Genomic DNA, 25,402 nt, shown 5'->3' with positions numbered 1-25,402 from the left:
ACTCCTCCTTTAATGTTTGCCACACCATGAGAGGAAGAGGTTGACATTTAGGGAACATTTTTATTAACTTAGCACAAAGAGTGGAAACAGGAATAAACAGCTAACCAGTCTCCCAAAGGTAAAAATCTGCCTACCAGCACCTCTAAGGCTCACTAATTAACATGTAACAGTCAAATCATGGTTTATGGTGGGTTAAGTACCTAACCAAGAATTATGTATTGACAAGAGAGCAAATTACCGTATTTCCCTAAATTTCATTCTTTTCCTTTAAGCAGACTTGCAAAGAGTCAGTTCACACATATCAGGAAACTGGCCATGTAGAAAGTTTTATTTGTTGTGGTCTTAGAATTTGGTTAATGATGCTCACAGAATTTAAACAAATCTACTTTCTACTGAAGACAGTTTCTATTGTGGAATATACAGAGTGAATTTTTTAATGTTCTAACATGCTGTAGTTCCCCGCTTTGCTCACCTCATCCAAGTACCACAGTACAGCTGCTGTTAGATATTTTGGCTTTGTTACCCATACACACGTTTTCTTTCTTACCATCCTTTTAAATGTTGACACACTTTCATATGTGTCTTCCATTCTTCTGGAAAGTATGCAGCTAAATTGCAGTTTCCATTTTGCCCACCTCTTTGTGGTTTACCTGCGTGTTGCCATTTAATGTCAAAGAGCTGATGAGTTGAAGATTTGATGTCAAAACAGGTCATGATGAAGGTTTTGTTATTGCTTCACTGTGAACCAGCCAATCCTGTTCTGCAGGGTGAGGACGATGAACCAATCAGACCTGACAGATGTGGCCGAAAGTAGGCCAAGTGGTGAATCTGTTAAGTCTGCCGCAGCGTCAGTAGGTCAGAACTGCTGTGGAGAAGAAGCAGGATCAGAGAAGCAGCCAAGAAGATGGTGTCCTTTGTGAATGTTTTCCTGCTCTGGTCTTTGTGTGAGTAACGAAGAATCCACTTGTGGAATCTTTTCATGAGCATCTTCACACACAAATGTGTTGATTTCATGTCATCTTCACACTCAAACATGGTGATTATATCCTGTCTGTATATTTCAGGTGTGGCACAGCATAGTGACATCTCTCAGCCGGTTCCTTTCCAAACAGTGAAGCTCGGAGACTCAGCTACTATTGAGTGTCACATAAAGAGTGAGATGGGAAAAAGAGTGTGGTACAAAACTACAGGGAAAAAACTGCAGCTTGTGGTAGAAATAAACTCCAGCTATAATGTGAGTGTATTTAGTGCTGAATTTCATCACCGTTATTCAGTAAGATTTGACAAATTCATCAGTAATCTGAGCATATCTGCAACAACATGGGAGGACGTTGGAACATACTTCTGTGGAGTAATGCACTTTAACAGCATCAAGTTTGGACCAGGAACCTTTTTAATGCTGAAAGGTATTCATTTCCAGGATTTTACCCTAATTGCAAATTCATTTCAGCTGTGTTTAAACAGAATTCTAATGATCAGACTTCTTTGATTTCTTTCCCAAGGTGCAAAGATGATCAGCGACTCTGTCGTCCAGCAGCCAGAGTCTCAGTCAGTCCAGCCAGGAGACTCTGTGACTCTCAGCTGTTCTGTTCTCACTGGCCACTGTGCAGCAGAACACGTTAGTGTCATGTGGCTGAAAACCTCAGATCATTCTGCTCCAGAAATGATTTACTCCTCTGGAAATAAGAACGACATCTGCCAGAGGACTGAGAGCGGAGAAACTACCTGTGTGTCCAACCTTCTCATGAGGAACCTCAGCTCTGATGATGCTGGAGCCTACTGCTGTGTTGTGACTTTGTGTGGACAGATACTGTTTGGAAATGGGACCAGGATTAATATTCACAGTAAGACAGAAACTGTCACTGTAAAATACTTCCAATTCCTAGTAAATCATATAAATGATAAATGCAGAGAAAATGTTCCACCATTGACATTGCCTTTCACGTTTAGTGTATTCTACCCAGACAAGAACGTTGTCTACAAATCCTTTAGTCAGTCAGCAAAAAAAACAACTAATGTTGGGCTTTGGAAAACTGAGATTAACGTTTGTCGCTATGTCCTGACATTTTATAGACAAAACAATTAATTGAGTATAATCAAAAAATAATCCATCTATGTCAATAATAATCAATAATCATATTAATAATCTTTATAATCTTATTTGAAGCCCTAAAGCCAAAAGTTTTGCATTCTACAATATTTATGTGCGGACAGTAGGGTTCCTGTGCAACACTCAATTTTTTTCGATTGCGGCCGATATCTCACAGCCAAGATATGCTAAATAAACAGAACTGTTTGCATTGATTCATTACAACTGATTGGTCCAGATTTTTATATAAAAATAAAAGTTTCTTTACTCTCTTCTGTAAAACGCAGACACCAAGCCACCTGAACAGAGTCCAACCGTTATCGCACTGACGCTGTCAAACATCATTCTTGGGACTGTGACAGTCTGTCTTATATGGACACTTTGCAAGAGGAAAGATTCCACAGGTATTTAAAATTGTTATATTGATTGGCTGAAGAATCAGATCCTCATTCAGTTGATTTCTGCACTAATTGGAACTGACTGTAGTTATTTTTTGTGTGTTTCTTCAGAGGCAACTGATGGATGTTCAGAAGGCAATCAGGCAAGAGTTTAATTTGTTGTGTAAGCAGTTTTCTATGTCCAGCGTTTAGAATAATTCTTTTAATGTCCATTTCTCACAGACTAGTGATGCAGTTATCTATGAAGATTTGTGTTCTGTTCCCAGAAGCCTCCCAGCCAGTCAAACCTCAGTGAGATCCAGTGAAGACTCTGTAGTTTATTCTGACATCAAATACTGTCCGCAGAACTGAGTTGGGTGATCTGGGGAATGCAGATAAACCAGGCAGAATGAAGAATGCCTTGCTACTAAACAAATATATATCTATCTATATATGTTTAGTGGTATAACAACTTTAAAATATGAGATTTTCTGGAGTGCCAGTCAGTGGACTATCCCACATACTGACAAATATGGAAATACTAAACTGCTTTAACTCAGTAAAAAGTTATTGTTACCGCTAACTTCCCTTTTGGATTTATTGTGTTTTTCTCTTTGATTCTCTTTTTTGTGTTTGGAGCATCTCTGCCTAGAGGCGCCACTTTATAATTGTAATCAATAAAGACGTTCAATCAATCAAGCAGTCTTGAATGACTGTGGCTGCTGGATAAAGTTATTTAAAGTACGTTTGTGGTTGTAAAAGTCAGTTGTTAATAACACCAGAATAAACCTAAGCTTCTACAATTGATTAAAATCATTACACAGAAAAATGGCCAGTGGATGTCAGAGACCTGCTACTCTTACACCAATGTAAAAATAAATAAATAAATAAATTGTAAAATTGGCTACTTGTTCATTTAGGAATAATTAACTGTGCAGCAAAGGTCTTGTGATCTCACCAGGTTTGCAGTAACTGATGATCACTGTGCAGCAACTAAACATAATTAGTTTTAAAGGGCCATTCTACCCAAATTTCAGAAAGCTATATTTTCTCACGTAACCCTTGTAGTATCTGTTTTCTGTTTAATGTGCCACACATTTCCGATATCTACCTCTGAACATAGCAAATGCTGTATTGTGTGGTAAAATAATTTGTCAGCTTGAAAAAAAAAAAATCAGCGCTGTGTATTTGCAAAAACTACAGGGAAGATGTTGTTGCCCAGGAAAACCTCACAATGAGCAGTTTCTTTATGACTATTTCTTTCTTGAGTGTAAAGAAGTCCTAATAAAAATTGTTCACAGATCTGTGGTCTGTGGAACATCAAATGTAAGTTTTTAGAAACACAAACAATTTTAATTTAACTTCACTGTATGAAGATAAAATTTGGCAGTGAGTAAACTGGTCCTTAAATGTAGAATAGTATAAAAGGTAGTAGGCAAAAAATAGAAAAAGACAGCTTTTTAAATATTGCTTCACAGAGGAATGTGGAAAGTGAGCACACAGAACATGTTTGTTGTTGAAGACTGAAGTAAATAGTTTCTATTTATGACTGGTAACCGAATAAAGTGAGTAGTAAGTTGAACTCTGCACAACCGGGCAAGACGCCGACGAAACAGCTGATCAGACGCGAGTTACAAGTTCACTACGTCAGAACTGGAGAAAAAGTGTTTCCATCTCCCATTTATTGCATTTACTCTTTTTCAACAAAGGCAAAAACCACCTCAAGCGAGAGTAGAAACTTTTTTGTGAAATTAATGATTTTTTTTCAAATTTTTCCGTTTCCATCAACCTTTTCTAATGCAATACTTCAAAATGCGCATTAAAAAACATTGATGGAAATATGGTTACTGTGATGTAGAGATTGTTACTGTTACTCCAGTCCCTGTTACTAAGCTGGTAAGAGCAAAATATATAGCTGAACCAAAACCGACTTTTCATGATTTTAAGTAAGAGGCTTGTGCGTCTGGGCAGAGATTATGTTTATAACTGTGACAAATTCATCTGGGTAAATTGTTTGTGGAATATATGGACCACTGCATCCTGTTTATTGCTGTGTTTTTTGTTTCATGTTTTGTATTAGTACAAATAACACCCGTTCTGGGCTCCCTGAGCACTGCATGGCCAGGCCCCCGGGTACATCTCAGACCTGTTGCACCTATATACCACCACTAGGCCACTAAGATCCCCAGACCAAGGCCTATTAGCTGTACCGTGTGCACGTCTCAAAGTTTGAGGTGGTCGTGCAGTCCAAGTGGTGGCACCAACACTCCGTCAGACCTACACTCTGGGGTCCCAGTCGAAGCATTTAAAAATCAGCTATTTAAGCAGGCCTTTGTCCCCCTGTAAACATTTAAAGGTGAATATTTATGTGCTCTTTAAATTACAAAAATTTAATTTAATTTTGATTATTCGTGCACCTGTTAATATACACAAATACACTGATTATACTGATTGATGCCGTTTTATAATGTTTGATGCTTATGTATGATTTTCTGATTGTTCCACTGTTTTTATTGTTGCTATTTTTTATCATTGTGAAGCACCTTGCGATTTGCTCTGTGAAAGGTGCTATTTTAATACATTGTACTTATTTACTTATTTACACAATACTATGTGTGAAGCCAATAACGGTGCTCTATCAAGGCGGAAGTCCAGTTACACGATTGCTGAATGAAAGTTGGCTGACGGTTCCTGTGTGATAAAGCAGCAGTTATTATCCTTTAGCACAGTTGTTCGGATTTGTTTTGCCTGTGTTAGCTCCTGTCACTGCATGCAGAGTCAGTAGCTATACTTTACCGTGACTAAGTCCAGGACCACGGCCATGAATGCAAGTTCACTGCTGGGCACTGTGTGGCAAACCAATAGTATATTGCATCTAACCAGGATCTTATAGACTTTGTGCGCCTTTTCCAATACTAACCTCCACACGATCACATGCTCTACAGACATTTACATATAGACATATCTAGAACATAACTGCAGCAGCCTGAACTCCAGCTGTGCTCCATGCCATTTTGGTAAGGACAGAAAGAGTCTATCTGCCAATTTGGGTAAGGGTCTGCACGACATTTTTGAGCAATGTGAGCCATTTTCCTCACTCTTCCCCCTTTATTCTCTCACACCTCCGCACAAACACACACCTACACACTTACATGTTCTTGCTGATTGTTGTATACTTTGTTTCTCTGCTTAGAATAGATGGTAGTGATTTGTTGACTGAAGGTGTTGATCACTGATCTATGCTGAAGTAAAATCAGTCCTATTGTGTTTAAAAAGAGCAGTTGCCTGTGACCATTCTTGTATTACGTTGTAATAACAGCTGGTTGTGACGGTCAGTGCTCGGATTCACCCTTCACTGTCCACCTTATTTATGTAAAATGATGTTTAAATATTGGTATTTAAAGGGTGACAAAACCCCATTTTGAGTTTTTGAGTTGTTTTCAAATTTGGTTATTGGTCCCTGATTTCAGGGTGGTTCCATGTATTTATGAATCTTTAATAATAATTTGTAATAATAACTTTATTAACGTTATGCAAAAATATGCAAATGTTTTGCTAATAACCAAATTTGCCCCATCCCAAATATTATAGTTGTAGTCAAGTTTAGCCCTCTTTTTGGGCATCCCAAGCCTGTAAAGCTCTTTTACGACCTGTGCCAGCCTGTGTGTATGTCCTAAGCTTCCAAATATGAAAACAAGCAGTTGACAGCTCCAGCCTAGCTCTGAGATTGTGTTGGTATTTTATGACCTTTGTCACACACATGTACATACAAACACACACACACACACATGCACACACACACACACACACACACACACACACACACACACACACACACACACACACACACACACTGCGTGCTCATGGTGGGGGTTTCTGTAAATAATGTTAGAAAGTACTTGCTAGATCTGCTCTATAAGAAAAGTGCATTGAGAGAAATTTGAAAAATAAAATTGAATGTAATTGAAACATAAAGGGCAAAACTTCCAACACAAAGCAAACTACAGTGTGTTAAAAATGGTTCAGCTGAAAGCTCTGCATTCAAATGTGCAGGCCGTAAAGTAAAATCTGTGTATTAAAAGAGAATGTTGTAAAATACAGAATTGGATACAGACACAGACAGAGCGGACTCAAAAATTCCCTTTGATCTATTAAAACTTCTTCTAACCATAAATGTACAGCGAGGGTGTAAAGTTTAAACTGTCCAGCTCTCAGCGTTTGACTTTTGTTTTTACTGTGGTGAAAGAAGTGTGAACTTCTGTGAACAGGTTTCCGCTGATGGAAACTTAAGACCTAGCTTGAACACAGGAAGACTGAGGCCTGTGGCCCCCAAGCCACAGTGTAGCAGCTCAGACAGTCATTTTAAAAGGACAGCTGTGCGAACCGAGGGTCATATCTTAAATGCAGATAACATGTACTCAAATGTGAAATATGAGCCTTAACCAAGAAAGGACTTAACACTGTATTGTGACAGCATTGTGACAGTGTCATCTTATGTTAACTTTCCTGAGTTCACTATGATCACACACCATGCACTAATCATTTCAGTTGGTTGTTATGCATTATGAAGTATAAAACAACTCAATTATTGAAGTGTTTCCAGGCTCAGATAGCTGTGAGAAATAAATCTGTGCCTGAAGGAGTTTACAAAAGTGTCTCAAATGTTATCTGTCAACCAATCAGCATTTCTGCATGGTTTATTTATCACTAAAGAAGCCATTGTAAATAAGACAGGATGTGGGCGGGACTAACGTTAGTTACTTAAGCCTTAAATTGGTATGAGTTGATCAGTGGAAACTGAATCAGTGAGTGTATTTACTAGACAACTATTTACAGAACAGCCTCAGCTTAAGCTTCTGAGCATTTGTTTTGATTACAATAGAAAGAAAATTTTTAAAAAGGTTCCTGTATTTATAGTTTAAAAAAAACCCAGATAGACATGTTTTACTCTGATGATACTCATACTCATAAAAAGTACATTATCTGTACCGGAATATATGTCTGCTGTAAATTAACGAAACATATGGAGAGTAAGCGTAAGGAGGTAGTTATGGTGGATGAGCGGGTCGGAAACTGGGCTTTCACCCAGCAGACCAGTGTTTGTTTCCTGTGTGAAACAAAAAGTCATATTTATTTTAATCCAAACCATGATCCTTTCCAAAACCTAACCAAATTGTGAAGTTTCACAACGTTAACCGCTAGTTTTATTTTATTCTTGCTAAATTAACCGCAGACACCTACAAGTGCAAAAATAACGATGCTAAAGGGACCCCAAGGTGTCTTGACCAAGTGTCCATATGTGATGCCCCGGGATGAGAATGGGTTGCTGTGTCCACTTGCATCAAGCCTTTCACTCTTGCTAAAAAAAGCCTCTTACAACACCAAATTTACACACTTTTTTGGTATTGGGACTTTTGGCAGAAAAGTCTGGATTAACCAGCAGAGTCAGAGGACTAACATTTCATACTGGGGTAAATGTTCCTGATCATACAGTATGTTATCTTGAAAATGATTAATCCCAGTGCTGTATCATAAGCCCATTTGCAAGTGATTACTGGCTTCATTTCATGATACTATTTCTGACGTATATTTGGTGTCCATTTTAGTGACTCTTCTTCTGAACACTGTTGTTGTCATTGATGTTGACCACCAGTTCCACGGTAGGGGGCATTGAACATGTGTAGACTGTTTCCAAAACAGGAGATTCAATCTGATTGGCCAATCAAACACACCCTTCTCTGTGAAGAGTGGAGAACGTACTCAGATTCAATTCATTCATCACAGCATTTGAAGCACGATGGCGCCTCCAAACTTTGCTTTGTATTTCACATGTCTATTCATGGCAACTTTGGGTAAGTTGTGTTTTGTTACTGCATAGTGTTTACTCCAAACTATAAGCTCATGTTTGCTTGTAACATGTCTTCGTGCATTCTATAATACAGATCTTTACAGAACAGTAGCATTAAATTACTTTGTCTCTTCACTTTCTCCTCAGCTCACGTGACAACTTTAAAACAATCATCGTTACATTTTAAATCAACTAATGTTGAGGATAGTGTGACCTTGCCTTGTTTCTGTGAAAATGATGTAGCAGTGATGTTTTACTGGTACAAGCAAACTGTGGGACAGACACTAAAGCTCATGTCTACATTCTATAAGCATAATAATAACGGCACCTTTAATGGTGAATTTAAAGACAATCCACGTTTCTCACTGGATACTCAAAACCGTAAAAATCACTTGAAGATTTCAAATTTGCACATTTCAGACTCAGCTACTTACTACTGCGTGGCGAGTAATTTACATGACTTTGAATTTTGTGAGGGCACTACTGTCAGTGTAAAGGGTTCAGGTTTGACCGTCCCAGCTTCGGTCCTTCAGTCAGCATCTGAGACCATCCAGCCAGGAGGCTCTGTGACTCTGAACTGTACAGTACACACTGGGACCTGTGATGGAGAACACATTGTTTACTGGTTCAAAAACTCTGAAGAATCTCATCCAGGACTCATTTACACCCATGGAGGCAGGAACGATCAGTGTGCGAGGAATTCCAGCACACAAACACACACCTGTGTCTACAACTTGCCATTGAAGAGCCTGAATCCTTCTCATGCTGGGACCTACTACTGTGCTGTTGCCTCATGTGGACACGTACTGTTTGGAAACGGGACCAAGCTGGACTTTGATCGTAAGTAACTTTCTACCAGAGGTTGTATCATTTGATAAATATTTATTTTAACTAATGATGTTAATGAATTATTGGTCACTGTCATCATTATTTACATCAGTACTGTAATCTGTACTGGCCATGAAGGAATTCCTTCCTAACACAGCTCCACTGTGGGAGATAGATGTACAGTCCTCGTTTTGTGCAAATATGTATTCTAAAGTTCAGCCAAAGCTAATAAAATTATGAGGCTTCAGAATTTGCCATATGAAGCGTTTTTGTCCTGGCAGTTGCTTGCTTCGCCAGCAGCTCAGCAGGGACACAAATTCCATGGAAACACAAAGAGGGGATCTGGTTCTAAAGACTAATACTTGAAGATATTGGTCTTGAAGGATCCTTTACTGGTCGTGAACTGTTGACCAGAAAGTCTTTCACCTGGCGTATGGCATCTAAGACCTGTATTGGAAAATACCCACTGGATTTGACTAACTCAGACTACTGAGGCCTCATCAGTTTAACCTTACAATGAATTTTTACACAGGATGTGGACGGTAGATTGTGTCCCGTGTTACTTACATTGAAATAGCTTTAGGAAACAATCTCTTTGTGGCCAGTAGGTGCAAACATTTCAGTGTAGAAATGGGCATGTCAGAATTGATTTGAGAAAATCCAAACCTATCCTTTATCAACATTAAGATAAACACAGCAGGAAATCTAAAAGTTATCTAATGTCTGGCTCCACAGCTGAGGTGGACTTTTCTGTCTTGATGTATTTCTTGAGTGCAGCTTTGGCATTCACCACCATCCTGGTTGTGTTGCTGGCTTTCTCGTTGTGTAAGATGAACAAAAGAACCTGCCAGTGTACAAGTAAGTGTTGCTCTTTGAAGCTGACATCAAGTATTGAGTGCATATTGCATTTAAATAAAATGACTTCCATTTTGTGTTTCACAACCAGAGTCTACAGTAACATCAGAATCTTCCACAGTGAATACTGTGGTAAGTATTTCTATTGAAAAATGAGAGGACTTTTAATAGCACAGCAAAATCTTTATTTTTTTTGGTCTCTATTGTGCTTGATCTTCTATAATGGTCATTAACCATTTTATATTTTGTTGCCAGTTATGTCAAGATGCAGAGAACCTTCATTATGCTGCTTTAATGGATCACAAGGCCAACAGATCAAGAAGACAGAGAAGCAACACCAAGAGTGAATGTGTGTACTCCAGTGTGAGGCAGTAGAGCTGCAGACATGTAAATAAATATGGTAAATATAAAGGCTTGCCTTGTAATAAAATAAGCTCTTCCACTGAAAAAAACACTTATGTCAGAGGTTTTTCTTTCAGTGGTGTCAGTTGCAAAACATACTCTGATATCTACTGTCATTGCACCATTTGTTGCCAAATTTTACTCACACTTCTGTGGTGCTGGTGGGGTTAGCTAATCTGAGTGTTTCCACAATTCTAACCAACCCTGCAACTTTGACACATGTCACATGTACAGTTTGTTCATACGTAAGGCCAAAGCAAAGTCTTCACAGAACAGTAGGTTGTTTTTTGTACATGCTACCACAAACCCAAAGAGCAGGAAACGTTTCATAACCCCTTTGCAGGTAACAGTAAAGAGAGGAGATCTCAGGCCCTGTGATGTCTCTGTGGTTTCAGGCAGGATGTCTCTTCATCAGTTCTCTCTGAATCTGGGTTATAGATCCTACCCACATCTATGCAGATCTTAAACACACAGTAACATAAGTTTTTAGATCAATTAGTAAGGTCAATAAGAAAATAGTGGCTAAATATGTAATATGGATGTACACAAGTATTAATTTAGAAAGGTAAACAAAAGCAAAACACAAAATGAATGCTAACTGAAATGCACTAAACTAAAGACAAAGAGATGCGTGTGTGTGATAAGGACAGTGTGTATGTCATTGTTATGCCTCTGTATGTCTCTGGTGTACGAGTATGGACGCACGTGGTCAGGACAAAGAGAGTTCTTCTCTGCATTGCGTAGTTGCATTTGGGCCAAATCAGATGTGTTTTGTTAATGACATGACATCACACATCACAGGTTACTGAATAATTGTAGCTGAAAGCTTGGTCCACGGGCTGACTCCACAATTAAGTGTAACTTTCAGTAGGATTCATGGGAAACTGAGTTCCATGACTCACATGATTAGTGTGATTAGTGACTAGTCACAATTTGCTCATGCTTTATTCACATAAGTGCAACCCAAAACACAATTATAAGCTTCAATTATATTTTCTTCTGATATATTCTGATATATTTTCTCATTGTGTATTTGGCTCTGAGCGCTACGAAAACACAGGTGACCAACACTCAATATTGTGCCCGAACACATCTTGTGCAGACGCTGAACGGGGACTGAAGCTTCTGCTGCTATTCTACTGACATGTTGCTTTATCTATCTTTATCTTTATCATAATTTATTTGCAAGATACCTGTTCAGTGTTTTGTCCTACTGTATGTTGAAGTCTGTCTTTATGCATCTGGTAATTAAGTCTACCTCCCCCTATCTTCATTAAATTGTCTATATGCTACATTTGCTCTACATGCTAAGTCTGATGGCTGCAGGCCAGATCTATAACTTTTAAACCCTTAGGTCCAGGAAAAAAGAATATGGAATGATTAAATTCTGATTGCGGCAGTTTTGATGCTCAAAATAAAATATCCACTGTTTTACAGCCACTTGTTTGGCCACTTGTAAAACTTCAAAAGCATTTGTCACTTCCTGGTAGCCTGGAGGAAATGCAATGCGAACAAGCTGACCAATCACAGTTCTAGCAGGCTGGGTCGCTGCAATGTTTTCCTTAGAACAGATATATATTAACACGATTTACCCAAAAAAGTCCATACAAGGGGTACATATACAAAATAAAGAAAAAAAGGAAAGACAGAAAAAATAACATGAGAAATTAAAGAGGTCAAATTATTCTTTTTGGCCTCTTGCAAAGAAAACTCCTGCACACTGTCTACATGTACATATATAATAAACAAATCACTCTGAGACGATACAGTATTGCTAGAATTACAGTATCTCACAAAAGAGAGTACACCCCTCACGTTTTTGTAAATATTTGAATATATCTTTTCACGTGACAACACTGAATAAATGACACTTTGCTACAATGTAAAGTAGTGAGTGTACAGCTTGTATAACAGTGTAAATTTTCTGTCCCTTCAAAATAACACATCACACAGCCATTACTGTCTAAACCGCTGGCAACAAAAGAGAGTACACCCCAAAAGGAAAATGTCCAAATTGGGGCTAATAAGCCATTTTCCCTCCCCGGTGTGATGTGACTCATTAGTGTTACAAGGTCTCAGGTGTGAATGGTGAGCAGCTGTGTTAAATTTGGTGTTATCGCTCTCACACTCGATCATACTGGTACGTTCAACATGGCACCTCATGGCAAAGAATTCTCTGGGGATCTAAAAAAAGAATTGTTGCTCTACATAAAGATGGCCTAGGCTATAAGAAGGTAAGAAGACCCTGAAACTGAGCTCCAGCATGGAGCGGTTCAACAGGACAGGTTCCACTCAGAACAGGCCTCACCATGGGCGACCGAAGAAATTGAGTGCACATGCTCAGCATCATACCCAGAGGTTGTCTTTTCAAAACAGACGTGTGAGTGCTGCCAGCATTGCTGCAGAAGTTGAAGGGGTGGGAGGTCAGCCTGTAAGTGCTCAGACAATTCGCTGCACACTGCATCAAATTGGTCTGCATGGCTGTCATCCCAGAAAGAAGCCTCTTCTAATGAAGATGCACAAGAAAGCCCACAAATATTTTGCTGAAGACAAGCAGACTCAGGACATGGATTACTGGAACCATGTCCTGTGGTGACATATAAAGCATGTGGAGCGGCAACCAGGTCAGGGGTATAAAGACAAGTGTGTCTTGCCTACTGTTAAGAATTGTGGTGGGAATGGTCTGGTGCTGCTGGCATTGGGGAGCTACAGTTCTTTGAGGGGACCATGAATGCCAACATGTACTGTGACATACTAAAGCAGAGCTTGATCCCCTCCCTTCAAAGACTGGGCTGCAGGGCAGTATTCCAACATGATAACGACCCCAAACACACCTCCAAGACGACCACTGCCTTGGTAAAGAAGCCGAGGGTAAAGGTGATGGACTGGGCAAACATGTCTCCAGACCTAAACCCTATTGAGCATCTGTGGGGCATCCTCAAACGGAAGGTGGAGGAGCACAAGGTCTCTAACATCCACCAGCTGTGATGGAGGAGTGGAAGAGGAGTCCAGTGCCAACCTGTGAAGCTCTGGTGAACTCCATGCCCAAGAGGGTTAAGGAAGTGCTGGAAAATAATGGTGGCCATACAAAATATTGACACTTTGGGTCCAATTTGGACATTTTCACTTAGGGGTGTACTCATTTTGTTGCCAGCGGTTTAGACATTAATGTCTGTGTGAAGAGTTATTTTGAGGGGAACGCAAATTTACACTATTATACAAGCTGTACACTCACTACTTTACATTGTAGTCTTTTCTTCAGTGTTGTCACATGACAAGATATAATCAGATGTTTACAACAATGTGAGAGGTGTACTCTCTTTTGTGAGATACTGTACATGTAAGCTTAAGCTCTATCTATAGTAAGGGAAATGTGAATGATTGTATGTCCGTGTTTTGGGATCATGTACAACTAAACCGAATCCATGGTTAGTGGTTGAAGCAGTTTTGTTTTGCATCACACTACCTTACTTGTCAAGACCTGCCCTACTCTTCTTCTGATTGGCTAGTAGTTCTTACCGAGGTACTGCGCATGTGTAATTCCCAACAAAGGTCGAATTGAAGTGGGATGCCTACAGCAATGTCCGGTGTGACAAAAATATGGTGTTTTTTGAAAATTAAACCTTGCCCAGTATGTGGATCTCGGTCTTCCATGGGTCGTATGTGTGTCAATATTTCAAGATTCAGGTATTAGACATAAAATTTCATAATCATCATAATTACAGCGATAGAAAATATTTTAGACAATCGGAAGCCTATGTAAACATGTATCCTATTAAATGACAGTGACATTTCAAACGAGATAATAAAGATAAAATGTATTTTCTGCCATAAAAGGGTCTAGAGGAGTTTCTTTTGCATCATGTGTTAAATGCAAAGAAGAGGGCGGCCGAGGCTGACACTTTGTTAATAATTTAACTATCTATTATAATTAAATTGCCAATGAGAACTATTTGGTTATCTTGATGTGAACCACCAGGACCACAGCAGCACAACAGGAACCCTCAGTAAGAAGAGTAAAAAAAAAAAAAACAGTTTTATAATACACGTGCACCAAAGGAAACACCAACACCACATCATAGAGATTAGTGCCATTTTAAGTATGGTTACTTAAGCCATCTGCTTTCATTTTATGAAGCCGTTTCTGTGTTCCTCTATTTGGAATTTGCTTTCTCTGACTTCAGATTTAATGACCTGAGAATTAATAATTTTATATTTATGTTTTTTTTTCCTTATACTTTTTATATTTACCACCCCTAGTGTTTGCTTGGTACAGCATTAAGATTAATGTATAGTAGATAGAAACAACTTGAAGCCTCATGGGATCATATGAGATATTCTTTGATTTAAGAAGCAGCCAATCAGGTGAGGCTGGATGAACAAGATGAACCAATCAGATACCTGACACGCTGTCGCAACAGTTGGTCCTGCATGGTGAATCTGTTAAGACTGCTGTCACTTGAGCAAGTCAGACCTGCTGTGTAGAGGATGGGGATAGAAGCAGAGAAGGTGATGGTGTGTCTTCTGATTATTTCCCTGCTCTGGTCTGTGTGTAAGTAAAAAAATCCACTTGTGAGATCTATTTATGTCGTTTTACATACATCGAGGTGATTGTATTATTTAGGCTCCTTGTTATTTTTCTGTTTCTTTCAGGTGAAGTACGGTCAAGTGACATCTATCAGGCTGCTCTTTTCCAAGCAGTGGAGCTAGGACGCTCAGTTACTATTACATGTCACATCAATACTGCTGGAAGAATTAGGGTATGGTACAAACTAAACACAGGGGGGAGACTACAGCTGGTGGCTTCAACAGATACTTTATATAATCTGACAACATTTAATGAGCAATCAAATCATCATTCAGTGACATCCCACAGCATTAGCAGCCACCTGACCATATCTACAACAATGTGGAGAGACACTGGCACATACTACTGTGGAGTGATGAACTTAAACTACATTCAGTTTGGACAAGGAACATATTTGATGATAAAAGGTATTTGTTCTCTGTAGTTAATTATTCAAGCATTCATACTGAGCTTACTGATCACAGCTGACTGTGAACAGAATACTAATGATCAGACTTCTTTGATTTGTTTCCCAAGGTGCAAAGATGATCAGCGACTCTGTCGTCCAGCAGCCTCAGTCTCAGTCAGTCCAGCCAGGAGACTCTGTGACTCTCAGCTGTTCTGTTCTCACTGGCCACTGTGCAGCAGAACACGTTAGTGTCATGTGGCTGAAAACCTCAGATCATTCTGCTCCAGAAATGATTTACTCCTCTGGAAATAAGAACGACATCTGCCAGAGGACTGAGAGCGGAGAAACTACCTGTGTGTCCAACCTTCTCATGAGGAACCTCAGCTCTGATGATGCTGGAGCCTACTGCTGTGTTGTGACTTTGTGTGGACAGATACTGTTTGGAAATGGGACCAGGATTAATATTCACAGTAAGACAGTATGAGTGGAAGATTTTGGTCCAAGAAAATCTACTGTATCAATAAGTTTTATTCTCATGTAAGTAAGTAAAAGTTTGTTGTTAAAATCTAAATTAAATACTGTTTGTTCATTGTCACATGTTCAATGGAGACGTTGCCTTCACCAAATCAGTTGATCTGAGTCCAACTGTTATTGCGCTGATACTGTCAAACACTGTTGTTGGGATGGTGACACTTCTGCTTGTATGGACACTTTGTAAGAACCACAGGAAAGATCCCACAAGTATGTAAACTATGTATTATATTGAATATCTTTATATCTGAATTTAAATACAATATTTAAGTAAAATATTAAATTATATTCTGCCGTTACTAGTACTGACAGCAGTTTTCTTTGTTTACAGCAGCGAGTGATAGATCTACTGAAGACAGCCAGGTAATTAATTTGTTTCTTTTAGCTTTAATTTGTTTTGTATTGCAATTTCAGTTTTATACCTTTTAACGTTCCCATGTAGTTTAATATTTAGTGTTTGTCAGTCACAAGCACCCAGTACCACATGTTAACTATATGCAGGATCTCTCTTAGTCCAAACGTTCGGAACAAATACAAAATATTTGCATTTTCATGTCTTTCAGAACGCAGTTGTCTATGCAGCAGTGTGTTCAGAACCCAGACGCTCCTCCTGCAGACCAGCTTCACCAAAATACAGTCAAGACACAGTAGTTTATTCAGATGTCAGGTCAACAAAACTGACAGACACATAAATAAAGATACCTGGATATATACAGCAAGCACCTGCACGGACAACCTATGAGTGACCAGCAATCACTTTGCTTTTATTGGTATTCGCTTCCAATTTTACAACTGGAAAAATATAATGGCTTTTGGCACCGTGGTCTGATGTTATGTTTTCAAGAAGTGTTGAATAAAAATGAGGTTGGAAAGAGATTATTTAGTATTTTTGAGCTTTAAAATGCTTTTTTAAATAAATAATTCAAATGCATGAATAAAGCCAATAACTGGAATCCTTAAATTGCTGCATTCACCTTTATTGTTTAAGCTGTTTGATGTATCAAAGACAAGCCATCAAAGCAGTGCAAAGAGTGCAATGTAAGACAGCTAAATAACAAAAGAGACAAATGGTGGTCACAATAAATGGATTACTCTTATGTGTAATTTGGGTAACATTCGATACATAGTCAGTTTGATTGTGTGCCCTTTTAAGCCTTTGTGCTCTCTTTGTGTTTGTAGGCGGTTTCAAGCAGGATGTCCTCATTTCAAGACTTTCAGTGGATCACAGGAACCTGTTTTTGTGATCAAACTACATGTTAAGAAGCAGAAGTTCACTGATGTTCCATAACACAGTGTGTTTCTTTGTTTTTAACCGCATACAGCTTGTGAGCAAACATTGCAGATGTTATGTAGCGCTGTGGTTGGTAAAACCGGAACAAAGTTTATGGCTTGATTAGACAAAAGATTCAATGTGAGCAAGATCTGAAGTTCTTCTGACTGCTTTGCTTTGACATTTGTTGTTGTTCTAAAATTATTTGTATGCTTCTCCTAATTATACATCGTCTACTAAATAATGACACTGTGGGAGACAAATAATAGCTTTGTCACAGTTGCTTTTATGAAGAAAAATGTAATGCGGCCAAAAAGCAAATTCAGAAAACTAGATATAAAATGTTTTTGTAATTTGTGATAACATATATTTTATCTGTAAAAGATATTTTTAACTAAGTGAACATTTTAAACTAAGAAAGCCAACCTCTGCATTAAAAACATCACCCGCGTTTGGTGATGTGAAATAAGAAGCAAATAGTTAAAAAGAATAAGAGAAGCCCGGTTCTGATTATGGAGAGCCAGACTAAGATTGTAATCTGTGCCGCTTGGTCTTCAACATCATCTTTGATGAGCAGCTTGCTTCCATTACCGAACAGTATCTCCCCACACGAGGCCACAGCACAGTAGTAGGTTCCAGCATCAGAGGAGGTCAGGTTCATCTTCTGCAAATGGTAGACACAGTTCAGTGAAGGAGGCCCTGATGTGGAGACTTGTTTACACCCCTCCCCGAGCGCGTGAAGGACTGCTTGGCGAGATCCATGTCGAAACCAGTAAACACTGTGTTCTCCATCGCAGGTCCCGAAGCGTGCTGTACAGTTGAAAGTCACAGAGCCTCCTTTCAGGATTGTCTCAGATGTTGGCCCCTGGACTATTTCCTTGATGTTGACTCCTACAATCCACAGGGAAAAACTTTTAGCATAATAAGCAAAGGAAAAACAGCGATTTTGCTAATACTTCATGTGATTAAAAAAACAATGTAAATCCCATATTTTGGAATGCAAATCTCTGCAGTTTACAGTCAAATGTAAATGAAGTAAATAAAAAATAAAAGTACAATACCTTTGACACTTAGAAAGACTCCCTTTCCAAAGTCCACTATGTTGGAGTGTGAGCTTCCACAGTAGTACGTAGCTGAATCTGATAAGTGAACGTCAGAGATGTGGAGATGATTCATCCCTTCCTTCCTTTGCACAGAGAAACGAGGGTTCTTCTTCGTCCAGCGGGAGACTGTGGATGGTTTATCATATTTGTAAATACTAGACAGAAGTTCAGGTCCACTTCCTAAGGTTTGTCGGTACCAGGAGAAGTGCATCGCCACTTGGCTGTCATAGAAGCAATGTAACGTCACATTGTCCCCAACACGAGCAGATATAACCCCAGTGTCCTGCTTGAGTGCCGACGACTGAATCACCGCTGACAGATGAACTAGATCAAAAGGTGTTGAAAACATGTTATAGACATGAGGTGACATTCAAATGAATGAATTAATTCAAATTATAAACTGAAAATATCTTCTATCAAGTACTTACATACTCCTAAGAGGATCGTATACAGGTGCATCTTCTCAGAGGTTTTGAGAACTGAGCACAGCGAAAGAGCAGACAACAGCTTAAAAATGAGGTGACATTTGATTGGTTGCCAAGAGGGTCAAACTGTATGATATAAACATCCGTCTTGGCCTCAATGGAAAGTGAATGAAGATAAGAAAAATGAAGAGCATATAAATGTAGGTTATTCTACTTTGTCAAACCTCCAAGTAAGACAACTAAACTATACAGAAATATAGCAGCAAAATTTGTATCTTTATCTTTCTGTCATGAACATTTAACTTAGTACTTAACGTTTGTCCTGTAACTAACTTTCTGTTTCCTTTGCTTGTGTAGTAAGTTAGAAATGCTACATGTTTAGCTTTATGTAAACAGACACCCCGCCCATTTTTTGTTGATAATTGATCTATTCCACCACTCTAATACAGCCTTTACGTAAAGATAATACACATGTGACATATAGTTTAAAAACTGTATTGAATTTTAATAAATTTGTTGCAGCTCTGATTCTAGTTTTATTTAAAAGGTGAAAAAAATCGAATACAATGTTTATTAGGTAAAAAACTACAATTAATTGCTGTAGGTTTTTACAGCAAATACCTATAAAATATATCTTGTAATATACTGTAATTTATTTTACAGTATTTTGCAGCATTTGTACATGACATTGGCAACATATTGGCAACTATTTTGCCAGTTACTTACTGTAAATTCTACAGTCAATCTGTTACAGTGTGTGTAACCTTTGTTGCCTGTCCAGATTCCCCCTAATTCTGGTGCCGGTAACATTTGCAGTAAGAGGGCTTTATTGAGGCTATGAGGCTTCATAAAATGTTCAATATAGATCCATTACAATTACATTACAAAACGATCCTTGGTTAAAATAAATTTCTTATGAATATTTTGTTACTGGACCTTTCAACATTTCCCTTTTCTTCTGTCATTACATCGTTGTAATGTCGGAAGTTTATATTTAACGTAGCCTAAGTTTTAAGTAATGACATAAACGTATGTAAAAGTAATCTGCGCTTTCTCCAGCCTTGGTGCAGTGCTAAAACAAAGTGTGGAGATAGGTCTGAGCTATTTACTCCACAACCTCGGGGTGGAGTCTCCATTCCCCGGGCTTCAACCCCTGTCTCGACAGCAGGTCTGCTCCCTGATTCTGGGTCCAAGGGACGTACATCGTCTCTGCTGGGACCACAGGAGGATCTGATGTGCCAGTTTGCATAACGGGCGCGAGCGCAGACCCCCCTGGTGATTCAAATAGGCCACCACTGCCGTATTGTCGGTTCTGACAAGGACGTGGTGACCGTGGAGAGCGGGCAGAAAACTCCTCAGAGCTCTGAATACCGCTAACATTTCCAGGCAATTTATGTGCCAGGAGAAATGATGCTCCTGCCAGGAGCCTCTCGCAAAGCGGCCATCCATGACCGTGAATCAGGTCTGTCGAAATAATTGTTCGGCGACAGATCGCTCCCAACACGGGACCTTGGGACAGGAACCAAGATTTCCTCCATACAGACAGGGAACGAAGGCACCTGCTCGTAACCCCTTACGTTTTAGCGTGCTGAAACCTGCTGACAACAGCATCCACTGCCTCACCAAACAGGCCAGTAGGAAAGAGGTGCACATCCAGGAGAAAAGCCTTCTCCTTCCCCTGGATGCCCGAGAGGTTGAGCCACCAATGCTGCCATGGAGCGGCCAATGGAGCGGGCCGTCACCTTGGTAACACGGAGTGCTAAGTCCGTAGCTCTACGGAGCTCAGTCAGGTCCTCCTCAAAGGGACCTCCCCCTAGGTCACAGTGTTTGAGAAGATCAATTAATTAAATATAATTGACATATTTAATGTTCTTTGGGCCACAGGGGATTTTGTTTGCTTAAATACTATGAGTAACCACCAGGGAAACTTGGAAGCAAGGCTAGGCAGCGGCAAGCTATCCATGTCTTATTAGATATCCATGGTCACAGTGGCGCACAAGCCATTCTGCCTCCAGTAAGTTGACTGATTTTGTCATCGTTTCCCGAGGCCGTCTTCTGAAAACTGTTTTCGAGCACGGCGAGTAACTTTTTGAAGCGGTACTTTATTTTGAATTACAAGTTGTGTCTCTCGTTTCATGTATCACAGTAATGATTAATCTACAGGTTATTTAGTGCTTTAACACACCCTGAAGTTTGCCCTGTCAGAGTTTTTCAGTGTAAAAATAAATCGTGTTGATTTGTCAGGAGTTCCTGCTGCTACAGTGACCACAAGTGTTTCTTTTGTCCCGCTGCTAATGTGGTGACTTTCTCTGTGTTGCAGCATGTATTGAAAATTTTTATGTTATATTATACCAACAGATTATGCCAAGAGTGAGGGTCAGAAAGACAGACAGAGGTCTGATTCAGCCAGATGTTTTCATGCACATTTTGGAATTACGTATAAAAACAGCTGTTGAAGAAACGTTTTATAAAATGGATTGACATGGCCAATAAAAAACATTTTGAACAAGTATATGGTTGGGTTACTTTTGAAACATTTGAAGAAACTGTAAATAGATAATAAATAAAATGGAAATGTAATTACATACATACATACATACATTTTTTGCAAAGATAAAGGACAAAAAACATATGCAGTTACATATTTACAAAGTCAAAGTCACGTATATTTAATAAGAACAAGGGAAACACAAAACATCTAGTTGTGCACCCTCCTTACTTTCGACCCTCCTGTGTGTTACTTTCGACCCAACTGATGGGGTCGAAAGTAACAATGTGCCACTTATGTTTAAAGTGAAATTATACGGAAGTCGTTCTACATTTCTGCAAAATACCCTGATATTGATAGACCACACCTGTGAGTTAGTGACCACGGCAAAAATATATCACTATCTACAACATAATCTTTTCAAGTCAGGTTTTTCTGAAAAAATGGTACTTTCGCCTCTGCTCTCCCCTACACAGTATTTTGGGAGATCTGTAGTGCCTCCCTGAGGGGAACACTTGAAATGGTGAGCTTGATTAGAGAGGGAGATTATCATATCAGCTGATTACACAAGAAGATGGAGAATGCGTGTGCATGAACAATGGCTTCTCTTTGTCTGATAAAAGAAGCTATAGGTACTTAAAGTGCTGTCAGTGACACTGCCCCCCTGTCACTGCAAATCAGTGGCACCACAAGTTTTTTGGGCATCAGCGACAACCTTACACGGTCCTCCAACATCACTGCTGCTGTGTGTAATCATGCTCCTCTGGTTTCTATCAATTATGTCATTTTTTAAATTGTATTATCTAAAAAAAGTATTTACAATGTGATTTTTTTTACATTAAACAGAGACTTGCTTATTTGATAACTGTTTTGTCTGTATTATTGTGTTTTCCATGTTTTGCTTTAACTGCATACTTAAATATAGATAATGCCAACAAACTTGCATGTGGTTTATGCATTTCTGACTCTTCTTATCTTATCTCTCTGTCTTCACTGTCTCATCAGACTGTTACAGATAAGGTGAAGATACCTTCCATTATGAGTAAAACTGTAAGACAGTGCAGACAAATTGTTACTTATGCCATCTGAAATTCAAAAAAATAGTTACAGATACTTCGTGGTGAATGGTTTGAGCTTCATTGCATGAACTATTTCATACCCGCCCCTTTCCAATAAAAGCCCCTTTTCTTTGTCTATTACATATAAGTGCCTTTGTTGTGACACGGTTATGCACACAATGAAGAGCTTCACTTTAATAAGAGCCTTACTTCTCTGCAGCCTCAGTGAGTACCTGCAATGAATTCTTCTCCAGTAACCCACTTTTATATTTTACTTACAAATTAGTTAGTATTGAACTCATTTAGAGGTATTGTTGTTTAATACTCGACTGAGGAATAACTCTTGTTGTCACTGCTGTTTGTTTCAGGCTGGATCTCAGTTTCTGAGTCTCAGACTGTGGAGGTCCAGCGTGGTGAAGAAGTCACTCTGCTGTGCTCCAACATTTCCAGAAGTCCAACTCAGACAGAGTGGTTCAGACTGATCAACAGAACCAAGCCCAGCTGTATCTCCTCCATGTACGGGGCCAATGGTGATGCTTCATTCTGTGATGGATTTCAAAATGGAAGTTTTGAAATGAGCTCCAACAATTATACTGTCTTTCTTAAAATCAAACACGTGGATTTATCTGACTCTGGACTGTATTTCTGTGGATTTTACATGGACAAACATACAGTCATTGCCAGTGCAACTCTTATAAACGTTAAAGGTAAGATTGTGTTCAAGCCTCTTTCAGACATATAATTTCCTCATAATATCTCTAGTATAGCTCACATATAATGTCACAGTAGTAAGACAAACACAAAACCAGTATGTGTCAAATGATTTAACCCCCCCCCCCCCTTTTTAAGGTGAAATTATTGGTGAATCTGATGATGAAGTGGCTTTTAAGACTGAAAGTAAGGTTCTCCTTTTCTCTAAATATTTGTTTCATTGAGTGAGTTAACATAGAGTCAGTAATTTAATGCAACCATGAAACCATGTTTAAATCTACCAGATTAAAAAAAGATTTTAGTTATATAATTGTTCTTGTAGAGGAGCTGGATGGAATTACAAACCTAACGAGTGTGATCCTGGCTGGTCTGGCTGTTTTCCTCACTATAGTCGTCATTGTTCTGGCTGTTAAAATCAGGAAACTTCAGACAGGTACAGTAGATTTATAATTTGTTGTAAATGGTGTCAACATGATGCTCAAATCCAAAGCAAAGCATTTGGTCACTAATAATGAACTAATCAGACATTTGTCTTCTGCCATTTAGTTGTGAATGAAGAACCGCAGCCAGAAAGAAACAAGGTGAACAATACATTTATATAAACTGTGGTTTAAAGTTGCATTTAAATTCAAAGATCTGGCAGGCAGTATAATAGTTATCTTTAACGTCAAGGATAGAACAGTTGACGTTCATTAACTGAAAACATAAGAAACAAAATGTGTGATTTTAATAGCTTACTCAGAATGCAAGAGTTGTAGAATATATTTTTTTTTACGTCTTCCCAATAGTGATTTTGTTTTTCTTCCCTCTGAAACACATAGAAATGCTCCATCACCTCAACCAGAGGATAAATTGTCAAGAAAGAGAAAATTGAGCCTTTCTGCTACGTAATTGCATATAGTTGTTTGTAGTGTAGACTGGTGTAGACTTGTAGTGTAGACTGGTGTTTTAAAATTCAAATAAAACCACTGCACGGTTGAACTATTTTATTATGTTAATGAGTTACATGCTATTGTTTGAACAACCTTGGTTTCAAATAAAAGTTTTTCTTAGGGTTTAATGTAAGTTATGAAAGCAGGGATTGTATTAAAAATAATGTTTTACCATTTAAATTAGACTAAGCTATACTGTGTTTAACACTGATCTTAGTTTAAATTATCACTTTTTGGTAGGACCCACAAATTCGAATGATTTTTGGAACCTCAGCAGCAGTGTGTGTGATACAGTATGTGATTCTGATTTACAGAATCTGGGCTCAGATGACCTGAACTACGCAGCTCTAAGTTTTCAGCCAAAAGCAAAAAGATACCGCAGGCCTGCATCTGAGAGAGAACTGGAGCCAAATGTTGTGTATGCTGCCACCAGATAAACTCAGAAAGCAACTGGAACTGCAGCTCAGAGTGGAACTGATGCTTTTTCAAAATAAACTGCTGTTGTGTTTTTGTGGTTGGGTAGTGAGTGGAAAGAGTCACTGCCAAAAAATAAATGATTAATGTTTCTATTTTTTCTAGCTAATGTTTTTTTGGTCTCTCTCTGTCAAAGCGTCATTACTTTGTCAGCAGCATGTTTAATGTGTGATGGGTGACGAGTCAGAAAGGACACTGATGGCTAATGATGGCACTGATAATTTTGAGATAAAAATACATATTCTCATTTTTCACCTGCTCAGTCTTTAAGTAAATGTGTGTGCAAACACACCTTTTGTATTTGGCTCCCTTCTTGACATCATAGAAGATCTATGTAGCATCGAACCTCCTCCAGCATTTCAGCGTCATAGACGGCCCCGCCCACTGAACACGTAATGAATACACCACTCTCAGCCCCACCGTCAAACATCAAGCAATCATTCCATCACTATACTTAGGGGTGCCCCCAAGAATTTTGGGCTCCATGACAAAAAAATCTAATTGGGCCCACTCTGTGCAGCTGTTGCCACCACATCTCTAGGACCATAGTCCATAGACTATACATAAGAATTTTGTGGACTGCCATTTTGAAGCCTCGAGTTTGGCCGTTAGGGTGCCGCCATGTTGATTTTTTGCAACCAGTGGCACAGGACGTGACCATATTTGGACGAGATGGTGGAGCTAATAACCGTGTGCAGAGCTAGCTAGCTTGCTTAGCTAGGTGCATCTGTAAATCACGTTAACTGTCATTTAAACAGGGCTGATAACTCTGTCTAGCAAACAACAGTCTTAAAACTAAATGTACTCACCAGAGAAAGTGAACAGCCAACTCCTAATGATTTTTTCAACGGTGCTGATTAAATGTACACAGTGCCGTGGATACGAGCCTGAATTACGCCTGAATTACCTAACTTTCCCATCAAAAGCTTTACATAACTCTAATTTGTAGTGGACAACAGTGTGGATTTGTGCATTTTATATTAAATAAATTTGGAGCTACTCCAAATTCCTCTTTTCCTCTCCCAGAGAGGAGCA

The 25,402-nt window shown here is 39.0% G+C and overlaps 5 protein-coding genes across 6 annotated transcripts; 4 read left to right on the top strand and 1 right to left on the bottom strand.

Moving 5' to 3' along the window:
- Positions 1-806: 806 nt before the first annotated feature.
- Positions 807-3,161, top strand: LOC119912165 (signal-regulatory protein beta-2-like). Its single transcript, XM_038731198.1, has 6 exons — positions 807-944; positions 1,065-1,406; positions 1,503-1,844; positions 2,377-2,493; positions 2,599-2,630; positions 2,710-3,161. Exons 1-6 carry the CDS (start codon positions 905-907, stop codon positions 2,836-2,838), a joined length of 1,002 nt encoding a protein of 333 aa, XP_038587126.1. The 5' UTR covers positions 807-904; the 3' UTR covers positions 2,839-3,161.
- Positions 3,162-8,213: 5,052 nt separating this feature from the next.
- On the top strand, positions 8,214-10,460 carry LOC119912157. Its single transcript, XM_038731191.1, has 5 exons — positions 8,214-8,318; positions 8,462-9,154; positions 9,878-10,000; positions 10,089-10,129; positions 10,253-10,460. The coding sequence occupies exons 1-5, from the start codon at positions 8,264-8,266 to the stop codon at positions 10,370-10,372; spliced, it is 1,032 nt and encodes a 343-aa protein (XP_038587119.1). The 5' UTR covers positions 8,214-8,263; the 3' UTR covers positions 10,373-10,460.
- A 4,332-nt stretch (positions 10,461-14,792) lies between these two features.
- Positions 14,793-16,863, top strand: LOC119912153 (immunoglobulin kappa light chain-like). 2 transcript variants are annotated; one of them, XM_038731186.1, is made up of 6 exons: positions 14,793-14,951; positions 15,053-15,394; positions 15,504-15,845; positions 15,985-16,116; positions 16,241-16,269; positions 16,470-16,863. In XM_038731186.1, exons 1-6 carry the CDS (start codon positions 14,888-14,890, stop codon positions 16,596-16,598), a joined length of 1,038 nt encoding a protein of 345 aa, XP_038587114.1. In that variant the 5' UTR covers positions 14,793-14,887; the 3' UTR covers positions 16,599-16,863. The 2 variants fall into 2 exon arrangements, with proteins under 2 accessions (XP_038587114.1, XP_038587113.1); XM_038731185.1 differs by having other exon boundaries at positions 14,794-14,951; positions 16,238-16,269.
- Positions 16,864-17,004: 141 nt separating this feature from the next.
- LOC119912160 (immunoglobulin kappa light chain-like) lies at positions 17,005-18,801 on the bottom strand. Its single transcript, XM_038731194.1, has 3 exons — positions 18,708-18,801; positions 18,238-18,603; positions 17,005-18,067 (listed from the first exon to the last, which is right to left on the bottom strand). The coding sequence occupies exons 1-3, from the start codon at positions 18,736-18,738 to the stop codon at positions 17,619-17,621; spliced, it is 846 nt and encodes a 281-aa protein (XP_038587122.1). The 5' UTR covers positions 18,739-18,801; the 3' UTR covers positions 17,005-17,618.
- A 3,611-nt stretch (positions 18,802-22,412) lies between these two features.
- LOC119912163 lies at positions 22,413-25,380 on the top strand. Its single transcript, XM_038731196.1, has 6 exons — positions 22,413-22,475; positions 22,619-22,957; positions 23,100-23,147; positions 23,284-23,394; positions 23,508-23,542; positions 24,208-25,380. The coding sequence occupies exons 1-6, from the start codon at positions 22,421-22,423 to the stop codon at positions 24,328-24,330; spliced, it is 711 nt and encodes a 236-aa protein (XP_038587124.1). The 5' UTR covers positions 22,413-22,420; the 3' UTR covers positions 24,331-25,380.
- The last annotated feature ends 22 nt before the right edge of the window (positions 25,381-25,402 follow it).

The sequence above is a fragment of the Micropterus salmoides genome, unplaced genomic scaffold (assembly GCF_014851395.1).
Source record: "Micropterus salmoides isolate LMB-PRFRI ecotype aquatic unplaced genomic scaffold, ASM1485139v1 Ms_hic_scaffold_2, whole genome shotgun sequence".
Lineage (NCBI taxonomy): Eukaryota > Metazoa > Chordata > Actinopteri > Centrarchiformes > Centrarchidae > Micropterus > Micropterus salmoides.
Note: the sequence above shows the minus strand (reverse complement) of the source record. Positions and strands in the feature narration are given on the sequence as shown.

Excerpts from the sequence above, each read along its gene's own strand:
- LOC119912165 (XM_038731198.1), top strand. The coding sequence starts at position 905 with ATGGTGTCCTTTGTGAATGTTTTCCTGCTCTGGTCTTTGT. Across the intron at positions 1,845-2,376 it reads GACCAGGATTAATATTCACA|ACACCAAGCCACCTGAACAG; the intron begins GTAAGACAGAAA and ends TGTAAAACGCAG. Across the intron at positions 2,631-2,709 it reads GATGTTCAGAAGGCAATCAG|ACTAGTGATGCAGTTATCTA; the intron begins GCAAGAGTTTAA and ends CATTTCTCACAG.
- LOC119912157 (XM_038731191.1), top strand. The coding sequence starts at position 8,264 with ATGGCGCCTCCAAACTTTGCTTTGTATTTCACATGTCTATTCATGGCA. Across the intron at positions 10,001-10,088 it reads AAGAACCTGCCAGTGTACAA|AGTCTACAGTAACATCAGAA; the intron begins GTAAGTGTTGCT and ends TTTCACAACCAG. Across the intron at positions 10,130-10,252 it reads CTTCCACAGTGAATACTGTG|TTATGTCAAGATGCAGAGAA; the intron begins GTAAGTATTTCT and ends TTTTGTTGCCAG.
- LOC119912153 (XM_038731185.1), top strand. The coding sequence starts at position 14,888 with ATGGGGATAGAAGCAGAGAAGGTGATGGTGTGTCTTCTGATTATTTCC. Across the intron at positions 14,952-15,052 it reads TTCCCTGCTCTGGTCTGTGT|GTGAAGTACGGTCAAGTGAC; the intron begins GTAAGTAAAAAA and ends TGTTTCTTTCAG. Across the intron at positions 16,270-16,469 it reads GATCTACTGAAGACAGCCAG|AACGCAGTTGTCTATGCAGC; the intron begins GTAATTAATTTG and ends CATGTCTTTCAG.
- LOC119912160 (XM_038731194.1), bottom strand. The coding sequence starts at position 18,738 with ATGCACCTGTATACGATCCTCTTAGGAGTAT. Across the intron at positions 18,604-18,707 it reads TACGATCCTCTTAGGAGTAT|TTCATCTGTCAGCGGTGATT; the intron begins GTAAGTACTTGA and ends CTTTTGATCTAG. Across the intron at positions 18,068-18,237 it reads AGTCTTTCTAAGTGTCAAAG|GAGTCAACATCAAGGAAATA; the intron begins GTATTGTACTTT and ends TGTGGATTGTAG.
- LOC119912163 (XM_038731196.1), top strand. The coding sequence starts at position 22,421 with ATGCACACAATGAAGAGCTTCACTTTAATAAGAGCCTTACTTCTCTGC. Across the intron at positions 22,958-23,099 it reads AACTCTTATAAACGTTAAAG|GTGAAATTATTGGTGAATCT; the intron begins GTAAGATTGTGT and ends CCCCTTTTTAAG. Across the intron at positions 23,543-24,207 it reads CGCAGCCAGAAAGAAACAAG|AATCTGGGCTCAGATGACCT; the intron begins GTGAACAATACA and ends TCTGATTTACAG.